Here is a 15,883-nt window from a genome sequence, read left to right as displayed (position 1 = left end):
TTTTAAATTAGTTAAATTAGCATTGTTTTGATAACTTAAATGAGTTTTAGTTATATAAATTTAAAAAATATATGTTTGTACTCTGTGAACTGCACGCGCCATAGATGAATGTTGCCATGATGGGCCCATTTTAGATTTTAAATAACTTCTTGTATTTTGTAGTCTGTAATCTGTATCATAATGGCTACCTAATAACTTAACCTTGACCTATTTTGTAAACTGTGTGTATAGTTTTATGAAGTTTATATTTGTAAAGAATCCAAATCGTCATAACTGATAACAAGCTTTTAATATATTCTGATTGTCGTAAGGAGTAAGTTTATGTATTTTTATACAATAATGGCGCGCAAATCAAATATTTTCTACGTTTTATAAACTTTACAATGTTTGTAAATCAGACAAACAAAATTTCGTTAATGGTGCTGAATAGTGAATACCCATGTAGCGTGCATTATTTTACAAATATATTATAAAAATAAGTACACAACTGTATATAATTTCTATTTTTGGGGGTAGGCGTTAAGTGATCAAATTTATAAAGTAATACTTTTAACTAACAAAAATATTTTTTTTATAAAAACGCCATCTGTTGTAAAGGCAAGAAAATTGAGTAATGATTAATATTTCTGGTCAGTCAAAAGAAAATGTGTTCTGCCATGGTCGCTGTTGCCTTTAATATTAAAAGTAACTATAAAATATAAGCCCATTCATTTTCATTTTTGATTCAAGCTTAAGTCAATTTATACAATTCAGTAGTAGATAGCCATATAACCAAACATAGGTACTAGGTATTTTCAGCTGCTATAAAATATTTTAAACGTTTGTTATGGAACGATCAAAGACTAAAAAAGGGAATTTAATGGACTACGTATCTCTAATCTTTGTCAATTATTATTTTGAGTTGCTTAATAATTATAAATGTAATTTCATTGAAATTATATAATTTCGAAGAAAATGACAATTTTTTTAACAATATCCATTATTTTTGTTATTAAGCTTTATTAAAGTACATACTTAATGCAAATTGCAGATCTTACAGCCTACATTTCCCCATAGCGGGGCATTGTCGCTTCGTTAAAAAATCGATAGCATTAGTACAAACGAATTATACATTCAGTTTGTGTGCGTGGCTTCTTTGGTGTGCGGAAACAAAAAAGCACAAGAGTGAAATTCTTGTAATAAAAATCAATCGGAGTGGAGTAAGGCGCCCCACAGGCGCCGGCCGGGCGCGGGGCCTCTCCCCGCTGCATACCTATACTATATACGTCATAGAGTACCAATTGTTCTACCCTCGAAAGTAATTTGTAAGAAATCGTTTCTTCTTTTGTATGTTAATTGAATTGATATAGATTAATTCTGTTTTGATTAGATGTATATAATTTGGCTATAAGCTTCATTCATATGAGGTATATAATTCCCTATAATGATATAAAATTTAATTTTCAGATTGATTTTAATAGTGATCTGCAAAATTGGACAGCTTCATACTATCTATCAGGCTGAATTAAAAGTTTGATAAACAATGTACAACGTAGGTAAGTAAATATAGAAATGAAAATATCTCGAAGCCGATTGCGCGAGGAGCGGAAGCTCGCTCCAGCCGGCAAAAAGGAAGGCGATTGTTTTTATTTCTTTGGCGCGGGAAAAAACTGAGCCCGCCCTGCACCTCCTAAACATGCGCCACGCAGCGACGCAGACGATCGGCTGTGTGAATTCACTTTCATTTGCGACATCCCATCGTTTCCCGAAGGTCACCGTGCATTTGTTTCAACCCCACGTGTGACACGGCCGCCTTTCCCGCCGACCGTTGACCGACTAGGTGAGTTAACAGATTGTTCGCTCGTCTCCGCTTTCTTCGCGTTTATCGGTTCCTCTTTACGTCGTCCTTCGCTAAGAAGTTTGTTATTTCGCGGCCGGACGGCGTGTGTTCCTCGCGACTGAAGGGAGACTTGTGGAGGCTCAATCCGCAACTGCCGTGAACACTACACATCCCTCGACAGGTGACACGCGAACGTCTACCGCGCCGGTCTATCTATTTACCACCACTAAAAGTTTTAAACTTTATTATGTTTTATTCGGAATGCCTGTACGTGTACATCGTTTGCAAAATAAAATTAAAAAAGCTCCCGGCGGGTTCAGACCGGGAAACGAAAGAGAGGGAATCAAGTTTGCACTCTTCATTTGTGCACGAATCGAGAAAAAATTCAATAAAGCTCGCTTCCTTTTGTCTAATTGCCTATGGGAACCTACTTATATTATGCCGATTGTTCGATTCGCGCGACTTCGAGGAGAAATATTTTGTTTGATACGAATGGGCGAAAGGGATGGTTTGGGAGTTGAGTCTTGTTATTTCGTTCATTTGTAAGATTTATGTTATAATCGAATTATAAATACATTTCAAATTATTTTATATCTCGTAAGAATGATTATTAATAAACGTTGTTTGGTTAACAGGAAATGCCCGGTTACGGCCCGCCTCGAGTAAAGTGCGAGCCGCCTTCAGACGAAGAAGACAACTGCCAGTACGGAAACTATTACGTGAGTTACTCTTTCTTAAACTTCTTCTCTAAGAAAAGTCTAAAAAAAATAAAACTCCTATTATTGATAGAATTTAATGTTAAATTTTCTATTGTTGTGGAAGTTTGTTTGAACGCGCTACTCTCAGAAACTACTATTTCCGATTGTATTTTTTTAATTTAGATAGTCCATTTCATGCTTAGTACAATTGAAGGCACATAGAAATATTTTGCTTTCTCATTTAGTTAAATAAATTACCAACTACCACACCATACTTAATTTTGATCATAAACGGTTATTTATTGTACAATAAAATAATTGTAATAAAACGTTTAGTTGATACATTTTCGAAAACGCGTTGACGGTTGAAACCTAATCGATTGCTGTTATCACAGCGTGGCTTATTTATTCGACTTGGAATGGGTTGATTTCCGGTAGGAATTAAATGAAATTAACAGTAAATACTTCAGGTGGAGATAGCACCATAGGTTTGAATAAGTATCTATCTGATTTTTAGGAAGCACAAAAGCCATTAAACACAGAATATGACGGAGATGTGTCGGCTGAAATTCTGGATCAATTACAGGTATTTATAGAATAACTAGCCGATCCGGCAAACGTCGTTTTGCCATGTATATCATTTATAATAAAAAAATAGGGGTTGATCGTAGAGGGTTGAAAATTAGGGGTTGTATGTATTTTTTAATTCTGTAACATAAAAAAAATAAAAAATAAAATTTTATCTATAAATAAAAAAATAAAAATTAGGGGTGGACTACCCTTAACATCTGGCGGGCTTATTTGTGAATCTAAACCATTCCCAGATCCCCTTGAACACACACAAAAAAATTCATCAAAATCGGTCCAGTCGTTTAGGAGGAGTTCAGTCACATACACACGCACACAATAAATATATATATTAAGATTATAAATTATGTTTATTAACTTCAGCTTCCAACTTCTAAATTTTAATTACGGGTTTATGATTTTTTTAATAAGTTTTCATGTAACGAAGAGCTTCACGTGGCGTAGTTTAAATGATAAGCATTATTTAGCTTTTCAAAATAATTTTTCCAGGGCGGTATAAGGATAAAATTAAAACCTTACGTAATTTTATTTCTATAACTTCGAAGGATACAATATTTAATTGAATATTTTTTTTGACATTATGACATCACGCCATGGCCAAGTTCACGCTAAAACCGCAATACCTATATTCTATAACTATACATTATCAATATGAAGTAATGAAATCGGTGTATAATCAGTTCTCATCAGAACTGGTGGCGGTCCCGGCGGCACCGACTGCGACTCCCGTATGCGCCGCATTACCCGCCCCGAGGGAGGCTTCGCTCGCTCTGCTGGAGCCTGTCAAGACCCACCTGATGCAGGTACTCATCAATAATATCTCATAAAGCTATTGTCTTATTTGTTTTTAGAAAAAGCGTTTTTTTAAACGGATTGGAAATTGATACTTCTGCACGAGAGTATACACACGGATGACTATGTCTTCTCAGTTTTTCTCCGTAATTTTGTATAAGTTTCTCTTTACGATGGTAACACTGTGAAATACTTCTCATTGGATTGTTTTATTTCGCCAGGGTTCGGAGCTGATGGAAAAACACATCTCACTATCGAGTGCGACAGACATAATTGACACTTCTGACTTTGCACCTCTTCTTAATATTAAGGATGAACCACTTTCGGAGGGGGGTAGGTAACATTTACGATTGAGTCGTTTAAAGTAATTTTTATTTTTATGACCTATTTGATATTTGTCCAAATGTGAGTTCCTCTTTTCCTTTTTTTACTAATTGATGCCTCCACATTTCAGAAGGTCAGCAGCTGAGCGGCGATGAAGCGAGTGAGGGTTCCACTCCGGAGACGAGCGGACGAGGAGCAGCCAAGAGCTGGTCTCCGCTGGACATGGAGAAAGCCCTCGACGCGCTCAAGAACCATCATATGAGTCTTACCAAGGTAGATAAACCGTAAATGTAGTAAAAAAAATTTTTTTTTTATTTCTCGCTTATTTTAATAGTATAGATTGTTTTTTAATAGTTTACTTTAAACAGCAATTAGCTAACTTTTATCGGCTGGTGCACTTCCGTGGTTATTTAAAATTTTACAAACCAAAATTCATGAAATTTAACTAAACACGAGGAAAATAGAAAATGAATTAGATTTTCCGGCTCCAGGCCTCCTCAACCTACGGCATACCTTCCACCACGCTGTGGCAAAGGGCCCATCGCATGGGCATCGACACTCCCAAGAAGGAGGGCTCTTCCAAGTCCTGGACCGACGAAGACCTCAAGGCGGCCCTGCACGCGCTCAGGACTGGAGCCATCTCCGCCAACAAGGCCAGCAAGGCATACGGTCAGAACCGTTCTTTACTATATAAGAGAGCGATGAAATTTATTGGTATTTAATCGTTTATTGTCAAAAAAATAAGTCCTAAGTCACGAAAACCTAACTTTTTTGACGTGATAACGTCTTTAAAATCGTTTTAGTCGGGTGACATGTTCAGAAACTTGTGTCACACCAAAACATCACGAGCGCGATCGCAGGTATAACGAGAGAGAGACGGATCTCCCGTCTCATCTCGAGCGCTGCCAGTCATTCCGTGAATGTATGAAGAAAAATGTATATCATAGTCGAATAAGTAAACTTGTCATTTTACACCCGAAATTTATCATCAAAAGTGTGAATAAAACGATAGATGTAATTTAAAATTTGAAAAAATTGTTATCTTCATTAATTCCTTACTTCCCAAAAACTTATATCACCAATAAGACGTTATCACGTAAACATCTCGATCGTAAACCTACTTTACAAACAACCAATATTTTTTTTCTAAAAAAAAACTAACGAATAGACTTTTTGGACGTTCAGCTTTATGCTATTGGAAATAGACCATGAAGGTATATCTTTCAAATCTGACTAGAACAGCAAGCAATCTTCAAAGTTACTAATTACACGACAAAACTGGAGATGTTTTGCGTATTTATTCTCGATAGAACGCTTCATACAGGTTACTATATCATTTATAAATATATTAAATAGTTTTGGCCCTAGCCTTGCGGTACACCTGAATTTATATTTGGATACGGCAATTAAAACCATTAACGACAAATTAACATTGATAATTCATAATTACATACATTAATAATAATTTATATATCAAAAAGTTCAATTGATCACTTATGAAGCTTAAATGTTTTAGGAAGAAATTACTAGGAAATTGTTAACGAAACATTAAGTAAATTTTTAAAGTTAAATGAAAAAACTGGAATTCAAATTGCAAATAATTATAATAAAAAATTTCAGCGCTTGATGCTTGCTGCACAGAGATTTTATATTATACGAGCTGACCCGGCAAACGTCGTTTTGCCATGTTTATTATTTCTAGGAAACATTTTTTTAGTTCAATAAAAATAATTATTTAATATAATAATAAAAAATAGGGGTTGTCAGTAGAGGGGTGACAATTAAGGGTGTATGTATTTTTGTATGCTGTATTATAAAAATATAAAAACAAAAAGTAAATTTAGGGGTGGGACCACCCTTAACATTAAGGGGGATGAAAAATAGATGTCGTCCGATTCTCAGACTTACTGAATATGTATAAAAAATTTCATAAGAATCGGTAGTGCCGTTTCGGAGGAGTATGGGAACGAACATAGTACACGAGAATTTTATATATTAGATTAGATTCCAATTTGGTCAGCTTCAGTCTCAAGTTGTTGTTATATCCAGCTTTTTTCGATTGCCCCCCTTAACAATCAATCGTAGGCTCCACTTTGGGAAATAGGTACTGGTGTAGGTTTTAAAATGGTTCATAAAATCTAGTAAAATCTTTGAAGTTAGTTTGATTACAACTTCACTGTAAACGTGTATGTTGGAGTTAGAGTATCCACTACTGCGGTAAATAGTAATCTAAGCCGATGTGGTAACCTCTGCTAAGTTTAGATTAACCAAAAGCTGTGGCGTCTGCTAGATGTTTGTAATGACTGCAGGTATACCCAGCAGCACCCTGTACAAGATAGCCCGTCGCGAGGGAATCCGCTTGGCGGCACCCTTCAACGCCGCGCCCACGTCTTGGCGAAGAGCCGATCTGCAAAGGGCTCTCGACGCCATCCGTTGTGGCGCTGCCTCCGTGCAGCGGGCCGCTTCTCACTACGGAATACCGACCGGTGAGTTGGAGGCGTTTTTTTTCTTTTTAAATTAGGGTGTTGAGCGGGCGAGAATAATTGGCGAAATCTCTTCGCTTGATCGCCAACTTTTTAGATTACAAATAATTTGTAAGGAACTGCAACCATTATCCCATGCTATGTCGCCAGTATTTTTTTTAAACACTTTGCGGCGGAGACGGCCCATTAATGCCAAATGAAATTGTATCGAAGTTATATAAGCCAAAAAAAACTCAGTCACGTGACCATAATATAAATTCATTCAGCTTTAGTGGATCGCGCTTCTCCCGAATTTGTTTATATCAGGGAACAATTTATTTTGATAACTGTACTAAAATCTAAGAGGTGTCCCTTCACAACCTTAAAGAGCGTGTCAGATTGTGAATTTGAAACCCTTAACGTAACACTTAACAGGCACTTTGTACGGGCGGTGTAAGCGAGAGGGCATCGAGTTGTCCCGCTCTAACCCCACACCGTGGTCTGAGGACGCCATGGGGGAAGCTCTCGAAGCTGTCAGGTATTTTATTTTATTTATTTATTTATTTAAAAAAAAATGTGTTCCTATAATTTTACATTAGGCCTTGCGACCAATGAATATGCCCGGCCTCTATAATAAAAAAAAAGCTTTCGAAATAGAAAGAAGATAAAACATTATATAGTAGGTTAGGATATTTTTTTATAGTTATAAAAGATATTAAACCGTTTTTCGAAATTGAAAGCACGCAATTTATTAGGTCCTTACATATGAAATTGGCGTTTTGTATGGGAGGAACAAAAAGTCGAATATTTTTAAATATAATATATTTAATTAATCAAAGTATGAACCATTGTTTTCTATGCCCTTTTGCCATCTCATAGGTAGTTCATTGATCCCTTTACTAAAAAACCAGTCGGACGGGAATCAATAAAATCTGTGTAGGCGATTTGGACTGCCCCATCAGAGTTAAATTTTTTCCCTTGCAAGAAGTTGTCCAAATTTCGAAAAAAAATGGTAATCTGTTGGAGCAAGGTCCGGGGAGTACGGAGGATGTCTTAGACATTCCAATTGTAGCTCTTCTAATTTGGTAGCCGTCTGTTGTGCAGTGTGTGGTCTAGCGTTGTCGTGAAGTAGCAGTGGCGTGGAGCGATTGACCAGCCTAGGTTGTTTAGCCGCTAGCTTTTCTATCATGGTTTGCAATTGCTGATAATAGACATCAGCCGTAATAGTCTGGCCAGATTTGAGAAAACTGCAATGAACAATACCGGCACTAGTCCACCAAACGCTTACAAGTAACTTTTTTGGGGTTAATTTTCGCTTGGGGCAGGATTTGGCTGGCTGGCCAGGATCCAACCATTGTGCTGAGCGCTTCCGATTATCGTAAAGAATCCATTTTTCATCACAGGTAATGATTCGGTTTAAAATACCTTCATTATTGTGCCGGTTCAGTAATGTAACGCAGCAGTCGACGCGCTTTTGCCGGTTTGCTTCAGTCAATTCGTGAGGTACCCATCTTTCAACCTTTTTAATCTTCCCAATTGCTTCAAGTGAATTAAAACAGTTTTATCACTAACACAGCAGCCTGCAGCTAACTCGGACGTGGTTTGCGATGGATCCGCTTCCACAATAGCCTTCAATACTTCATTATCAACTTGGGTCTCAGGCCGTCCACGGGGCTTGTTCTGTAGGTCGAAATTTCCAGAACGAAAATGTTGGAACCAAAAACGAACTGTGTTTTCTTTTGCAACATGACCGCCATACACATCATTCACCCTTCGAGTCGTTTCCGCAGCACTAGTGCCACGGCGGAACTCGTACTCGTAAAAAATGCAATACTTTAAGTTTTCCATTTTGTAAAATGAGTGACGCAAACAGAAAAAAACAGAAGAAAAAAACAAATGAATGACGGTCATCGAAGCACAAATACATGAGTAAATAGCTGTACAAATTTTGATTTGGAATTCTTAACCAAAGAGGAGATATTTGTGGTCAAAGTAGACAAAACGTAAAACTCCAATTTCATATGTAAGGACCTAATATTTTAAACTGGCGCCATCTTTTACTTCAATATAGATAATTAATTTCAGAGTCGGTCAGATGTCGATAAACCAAGCGGCCATCCATTTCAACCTTCCCTACTCTTCGTTGTACGGTCGTTTCAAGAGATGCAAGTATCAGGTGACACAGGTACCACTTTTTAATATATCTTATTAATAGACAATTGTAAATTCAATTCATATTCAAAATAAGACATTGTATTATTTTTAAATGATTAAATCAAGTCACACGTTTGCAGGAACACCGAGAGTATAAATCCCAAGAGAACCGGCCGGAGGATCTTCGAGAGCAGAGTCACCCTCAGGAGTACTCGCCGAGCTTCGGATCGGATTCGTACTTGAGCGAAGTGACATCTATGCAGAACGTGCAACAGCACTACAGCCAAGCGATGTACTACACTCAGTGCAACGTCACCAGCTGAGAATATTCTCCCCCGAATTATGGGGAACAATGATGTCGTGCTTCATGACCATTTTTAATCTTCTTTGGTAAAAAAAAAACCGTATGTGTACTCGTGTACACGCGGTAGAAGTTATACTTCTTTGGCGTGAGATAAAAATCTTTTCAAAAATTGTAGATAAAACGACACTAACAATAGAAAAAAGGTATTTAATGCATTGAAAGTTTTATTATAACGCATTATCTTATAGTTTATTTCCGTATTACAAAAAATTATTTCTACATAATTAAAGAAATGGAAATTTTTTATTTTAGCATGAAACTTATACATATTGATAAGTACTATTTAATTCACGTCCATCGGTTGGAGTTCTGTAAACATGTGAGTTGCGAGAGGCTAAAGAATGATACAAACATTCTTGTAGAAACGTCTAAATATCGTACAAATACAGCATCAATAGTTGTATAAAGAATGTTGACTATAGCTAACTTCAGGGTGTCAGGGTGATTTTGTGACGGTGACATCGTAAAAATTTCCTCTCATCGTTTTTCCCGCGCTTTTTTTTAACGCGCCAAAAGAAGTATAAGTATTTATTAAGTAATCCGAAAGAAGTTCATCAATTATGTAACAGTGGTTAGTGAATTAGATAATAGATTAGAGTAATCGTAAGTTATTTTAGCCGTGGTTAACGTTGAGGAATAAGGGAACCTCGATTCAGTGAAACAACTAAACGTCGACTTCGTGACTTTGTTTTTACCTTTTATACAACTGCCAAGTTACAATAGAAATAATCCGTGCCATTTTAGAGTAAAAGTTATCGGTGACAAGTTTTCTGTTACTTTGTTATTTTTTATATGTAGATTGCTAATATTAAAAAAGGAATTTGAATTAAGCTTTATATACTAAGGTAAAGGTAGGTCAGATGTTGACCACATTTTTTTCCATTATCGAAATACGTAATTTGTTGTAATGTGATACGTAGTTGTAGCAAATTCGTGCATTTAAGTAGGTTTATAAAATGTAAACGCCATTTACGAGATTAATTTTATCGTAGATGTGTTGCGTACAGGAGTTGAATGTAATTGCTAAAGTACCATAACAGACGGCGCCACTATTTATTTTTTAGTGGTTATTAACAATTATTGTTTTTTTTAATATCAGGACACGGCTTTGTAGTTTTTAGCTGTTGCTCTTTTGGAGACAAGAATTTGATCTTATGTATTATTTTATTGAGAGCCATGTTTATATAATGTAGTCTACGATAAATTACAAGTTAACTTAAGATTTGCTAATTATTATAATTATCTTAATTAAATATTTTTAGATTTTTTTAAATTGATCATTAACTAAACTTTGCAGTATTAATAATGTTAATAAATGTTTTTAAATGGCATAACGTGCAACTTTTTTAATTATGACAGTAATGGTTGCAGATCAAGAGCTAAGCTAAGTTACTTTAGCTTAGCTCGCATAGCTGACGCAGTTTTCCATACTTGAGTGCAGACCGCAAACTATGCGAACTAAGCTATGTGAGCTAACTAAATATTTTAGTTAGCTCACATAGCAGTTCGAAGCTAAGTTAGTTGTGTATGCCAATGCGCAGCTACACGAGCTAAGCTAAGCCCCTCCCGCTACCCCGCACACCCTTCGCCAGTGCTGTCCACTGTCCAGTGTTTTCCAACCAATTCGGACGGATAGATTTTTAGTTTAGTTTTATGTTTTTTTTTAATTTAAGCCATTTATATTCTGAGTGACTATATATATATAGATACTAATGGATCTCCATAAAATCCGAAATGGATTTTATTGAAAGGGATCTTATTCATAAACGAGCGTGCAATATCGCTATATTTTTGAGTATCAAGCAGCATAACTGTTCCCAATATACCCATAGAAGATACGTTTCATAAAAATTAAAGTTTTGAGTTGATGAAAGTAAAGATAGTGAATTCTATTACACCACTACAAAAGTTTAAACTCCAAGGTCAAGTCTGCAAGACTGTTTGTGTAATCTTAATAATAATAATTATTGGTATCGAATATTATTGACGGATTTTATGATTACAACGTTGACGAAAGGTAATTATTATAAGAGTTGACCCTATTCGTGATCCGGACTTGGCAGATCCAAACAGTGACAGAAGGTTACAACCACATGACTTAAGTGCTGTTAAAAGACACTTTTGAGACGCTTCTGCATTATACAAATCAAGGTTCGACGACATAATGGCCAGTTTCGCTTGTAGAAAAGAATTTTTCAATCTTTTTTGGAATTAAATTCTTAAATTTCGACATTGAACAGATCCCTGGATGTGCCAATTCAGATATATAACCGTCCTACGTCTAGTTAAAGACTATTGAAGGGAGGTCGGTGCATTTTGTAACTAAAAGAGGAACTTTGTAAAAAAAGGCAACATTTGTACATAAAAGTCGTTTTATTTATCTACAGTTAGGATATAAAATAAATTACATTCTTATTTCTCTTAGGCTGCGATGTTCGTGTTAGACTAAAATTATTTCCTTCACAATTGACATCAAAACTATTGCACTCGTTTTTACATAGAAAAGTAGCAAATAGGAAGTTTATTCTATTGTACAATAGATGGCAGTGTTATGTTTACTACTACTCGCCAATAGGTGGCGTTACAATGTGGAAATTGTTTGACTGTACATTAGCTGTGTAAATTATATCTCTACCGACCGATAGATGACGACAATAATTAAAACAGAGCCATCTAGCGGCGGTTCGTATTCAAGAACTACCTACTTAATCACATCCAAGATGAATCATATAGAATTGTTTAATTTTTAAATTATTACGTATACCACAATCATAGATACAATATATTATTACGTACAACTTTACAGCATTATTTTAGAATTATTATTAAATTACAATTACCCAAGAATTAAATGGTATAAAGTAAATTAGCCTTATTATCTAAAAGATACACGTCCAACTCGAACGCACGTCGCCTCGCTCTTATTTATAAACATACACAATATAAGTGAGCGAAACGGTACGATTACCGGAGTACTTGAGACACGTCTCGTTTGTGGCCGACAGTGACTTACGGAACCGTCCTATGCCACAGAAGCTAAGAAAAAGTCTGATTTGGATCGGCGACTTTGTCGAAGTTTCTATAGTTAGACGTATTTTTGCTTATAAATTCTTTAGTAAACCTACGCAAATCGGTAACAACGTGTCACGTGAACCGAAACTCGTGTTACGATGCCGCCACTTCACTAACTCCATTTAATAGCTGCTTCCGTCGTTTAACTATTTTAGTTATTTCCCGTTTTTCTAAACATGTACTAAAACGTACTGAAGTCAAGGTTCAATTCGAATCCGTTAATCGCGTCTCAAGGAGCAGATATTAAGTGGAATGTGGAGTAAGTACGAACGGTTGCGTCGCCGATCATTTTCACAGATCGGTATTTATGTCGAATATAGATACATCCTCTCGCGCGGGCAATACAATCACTGTCGCACCTGAAGATTACGTACACACGCTCGTCACGCCGCGTCGCGCGTTCCGTTTATGCTAAGACTAGACAAGGCGCGACTCACATTCACTCCCTATAATATAATATATAATCGCACGGGCCGTGCGTTTATCACATTTACAATTTGACCGTCGGCAGAGGATCGTCGAAAATGGCACATCGCGGGGCTCGACCATTCGTCCTTTCGTCACGAGAGAAACGATCACTTCAGTCTATTTAACTATCGCCGATGACTCTCGCGGCCCTTAGCTTCCGCTTCTCCGTCGGTCGGTCGGTCGTCGAGAAGGGCGTTCACACCGGGCCGTAGTCGGAGAGCGGCTGGGCGGATCGCGCGGAGGCGGACGGCGCGTGAGGCGGCGGAAGCGGGTGCGAGGGCGGCGGAGGCGGCAGCGGGGCGGGGGGCGGCGCGGGTGGCGGGCCGGCCGCCACTTCGCGTCACACGGTGCCCTTCACGAGAGCGCGGTGCGCGGGCGCCGGCGCTCGGCCTCCGCGCCACACGCGGCGCCACGAGTCCAGCGTCTTGCCTGACCAGATCCACACGCCCGACGTGATGCCCACGGCCAGCGCCATGAAGTACTTGAGCATGAGCGCCGAGTACACGGGCTTGCCGCCGCAGGGCGACCCGCACGCGACGCGCTGCAGCCAGTCCTCGCGGCCTCCCGCCTCGTACGCGAAGCAGCCGATGACGACCCCCGCCGGTACCGCGTAGAGCACGCTGAACACGCCGATGCGGATCATCAGCTTCTCGAGCTTGTCCGCCTTGGAGCCGGCGCCGATGCCGCCCTGCCTCTTGATCACCGAGCGTATCCTGAATAGGGACACGAAGCCGGCCAGCAGGAAGGTCGCTCCGAGGGCGAAGTACACTATCAGCGGCGCCAGGACGTAGCGTTTCAGATTCTCGGAAGAAGTGTTACCGACGTAACAAATCCCGGCCACGGGGTCGCCGTCGACGGCGCCGGCCAACAGCACGGCGACGGTCTTGGCGGCCGGGATCAACCAGGCGGCGAGGTGGTAGTATTGGGCGTGGCCCGCGATCGCTTCGTTGCCCCACTTGAGGCCGGCCGCGAGGAACCAGGCGAACGATAGGACCACCCACCATATCGACGACGACATACCGAAGAAGTAGACGAGGACGAAGACGAGGGTGCAGGCGCTCGGGCCGTTCGAGGAGGTCTTGAGCAGCGCCCCGTCGCAGGCGATCTCGTCGTGGCCGACGACGAGGCGCGCCAGGTACCCGATGGCCACCATGAAGTAGCAAGCGGAGAGGTAGACGATCGGTCTCTCGGGGTACTTGAAGCGCTGCGAATCAATGACGAAGGTTGTGAGCGTCATGAGAGTGGAGAAGGCGCAGAGGCCGGCCCACAGCGCCACCCACACGGCCGCGAAGTCCTTCTCCTCGCGAGTGAAGTACGGGCCGCGGCACGGCAGCGCGCAGCCGGGCACGCCGGCCGTGCGCGCGCTGGCGTTGTGCAGGGCGCGCACGCTCACCAGCGGCGGACGGCACGCGCACGCGCACTCCTCGCTTGCGACCTCGCCCGGGCTTGCAGCCGGGCCGCTTTCGCAGTTTTTTGGATCCTTGCAGTGGTTCTTGTACGGCCGGCGAGGCGGCGGCCGCGGCGGCTCGGGTTCCTGCGCGCGATCGTTTTCCTCCATGCAGAGATGGTCGGGGTCCCCGAGCCGGGGCAATTTCTCGCAGGCCATTCGCTCGGGCCACTGGAAACCGTACTTTTGCATGAGCGGCGCACAGCCGGCCCGGGCACGCTCGCAGACGCTGCGGCAAGCCGGCACCGGCATGGCGTAGTCCTCGAAGCATATAGGTGTGTACACAGAACACAAGAAGAATTTCAAGTCGGCCGAACATTTAATTTCCACGAGTGGCCAGTATTGGTGCACCTGCAATGAAATAATGCAACGTAAATACATACGTCTATATAGATAAACACCTGTCGAATGTTGTATCAAAAGTGGAATGCGCAAACTAACCTCCAGGCCGGCCTCATCCTGCGTGTCATGGTCGAGCCCATTGGGGAAGGAGGTGAGGTTGTATCCTATACCACGGCACATGGGAATGGTGATCTCCTCACAGCGAGGCTGCAGAGCCGCCGCCGCCGCCACCGCGCACGCCCACACCCACACGCCTAGCATCGCGCTATGCTAACCGCATCTGGAAATTGTAAATAGCAATATTAGCATTGTTTTATTAAAATATCTTTTTTCAAGTAAATATCTAAGTCGGATAATACACACGTACAAGGGTGGTCGATTTGTTACGCTCGACTCAAATTTAAGGTCGAATGAAGCTAAACGGAAGGGCACCTCTCAAGAAAGGCATCCTGTGCGCATATCTGTTACTGACACGTGTATGGCGGCTCATTAAATAGATATTAACCGAACTGGCCGAGCAAAGACACATCCGCGTCTAAAGAATATTCGAGTACGAGAAACTATTCTCAACGACAAACTGAAAGTAATTTCACTCGTTAGTAGTCCGCATTGCATTCATGCTTTTTACTGAAGCTCGGCTCTATGGAATAAAAGCATTGGAAAAGGCTGTTTAGTGAATCAGTGAAACAGACCGGGGCTCCTTTTTTCATTCAGATAACTTACATTTAGTGTTTGAATATAATGGACTGGTGACGTGATATTTATATTCAACCTTTAGTAATAAATATATAGAAGAAATATGAAAAAAGTATTGAGAAATTTCTGCCAGTTCACCAAATAATATAAAAAATGTGTATCTGACATGACACAATACTAGATGCTGGAGTAATCAGGCCTGTTCATGTGGACAACTATCACGAAGTCCGTGGTTAATAGGTTCACCGTAATCTATACAAAATATATACACATCTTGCGGAATAATTTACGCTATTCATACACAGTACTTAAATAATGTAATTAAATTGTTCAGGAATCAAACAAAAGCCTGTAAAAAATTTATTTTGCTAAAAAGACGTGAGAAATCTGAACCCTATGCCAGTGAATTTAATTTTGCAAACCATAGGTTCAGGACCATGTGAGCTATGGAGCCATAAAATTTCTAAAAACAGCAATCTGTAGGGACGCAATGTCGGGTGGTCGGACGACTATAAACAATGCACTCGTAAAATCTGTGGCAGTTGCAAACCGTATCAATTATTCCATACCTACTTGTGAGGTAAAAGTGAAAAACAAACAGTTGAATTGTTCTCTAACAATCGGAGCAATCTACTTTTATTAATAATATTATTATAA

At 39.8% G+C, this 15,883-nt stretch overlaps 2 protein-coding genes across 7 annotated transcripts in view; one reads left to right on the top strand and one right to left on the bottom strand.

The window, feature by feature from the left end:
- The first annotated feature begins 4 nt into the window (after positions 1-4).
- Positions 5-10,474, top strand: LOC125048864. 5 transcript variants are annotated; one of them, XM_047647812.1, is made up of 11 exons: positions 5-313; positions 1,031-2,538; positions 3,035-3,103; positions 3,786-3,908; positions 4,119-4,230; positions 4,352-4,494; positions 4,713-4,890; positions 6,531-6,707; positions 7,119-7,221; positions 8,769-8,868; positions 8,978-10,474. In XM_047647812.1, the coding sequence occupies exons 2-11, from the start codon at positions 2,458-2,460 to the stop codon at positions 9,158-9,160; spliced, it is 1,269 nt and encodes a 422-aa protein (XP_047503768.1). In that variant the 5' UTR covers positions 5-313; positions 1,031-2,457; the 3' UTR covers positions 9,161-10,474. The 5 variants fall into 5 exon arrangements, with proteins under 5 accessions (XP_047503768.1, XP_047503767.1, XP_047503771.1 ...); XM_047647811.1 differs by having other exon boundaries at positions 5-1,304; positions 1,447-2,538; XM_047647815.1 differs by having other exon boundaries at positions 5-1,535; positions 2,455-2,538.
- Positions 10,475-11,555: 1,081 nt separating this feature from the next.
- LOC125048604 (frizzled-2) overlaps positions 11,556-15,883 on the bottom strand; it is a 102,153-nt gene continuing 97,825 nt past the window's right edge. For both annotated transcript variants that reach the window (XM_047647353.1, XM_047647351.1), the window contains 2 exons: positions 14,630-14,810; positions 11,556-14,539 (listed from right to left, as the gene is read on the bottom strand). In XM_047647353.1, coding sequence (XP_047503309.1) covers positions 13,082-14,539; positions 14,630-14,791 — 1,620 coding nt within the window. In that variant the 5' untranslated portion in view covers positions 14,792-14,810 and the 3' untranslated portion in view covers positions 11,556-13,081. The remainder of the gene's footprint in view (positions 14,540-14,629; positions 14,811-15,883) is intronic.

This window comes from Pieris napi, chromosome 4 (genome assembly GCF_905475465.1).
Source record: "Pieris napi chromosome 4, ilPieNapi1.2, whole genome shotgun sequence".
Classification (NCBI taxonomy): Eukaryota; Metazoa; Arthropoda; class Insecta; order Lepidoptera; family Pieridae; genus Pieris; species Pieris napi.
This window is presented reverse-complemented; position numbering and strand designations above follow the sequence as displayed.

Excerpts from the sequence above, each read along its gene's own strand:
- LOC125048864 (XM_047647812.1), top strand. The coding sequence starts at position 2,458 with ATGCCCGGTTACGGCCCGCCTCGAGTAAAGTGCGAGCCGCCTTCAGAC. Across the intron at positions 4,495-4,712 it reads ATCATATGAGTCTTACCAAG|GCCTCCTCAACCTACGGCAT; the intron begins GTAGATAAACCG and ends TTCCGGCTCCAG. Across the intron at positions 4,891-6,530 it reads CAAGGCCAGCAAGGCATACG|GTATACCCAGCAGCACCCTG; the intron begins GTCAGAACCGTT and ends TAATGACTGCAG.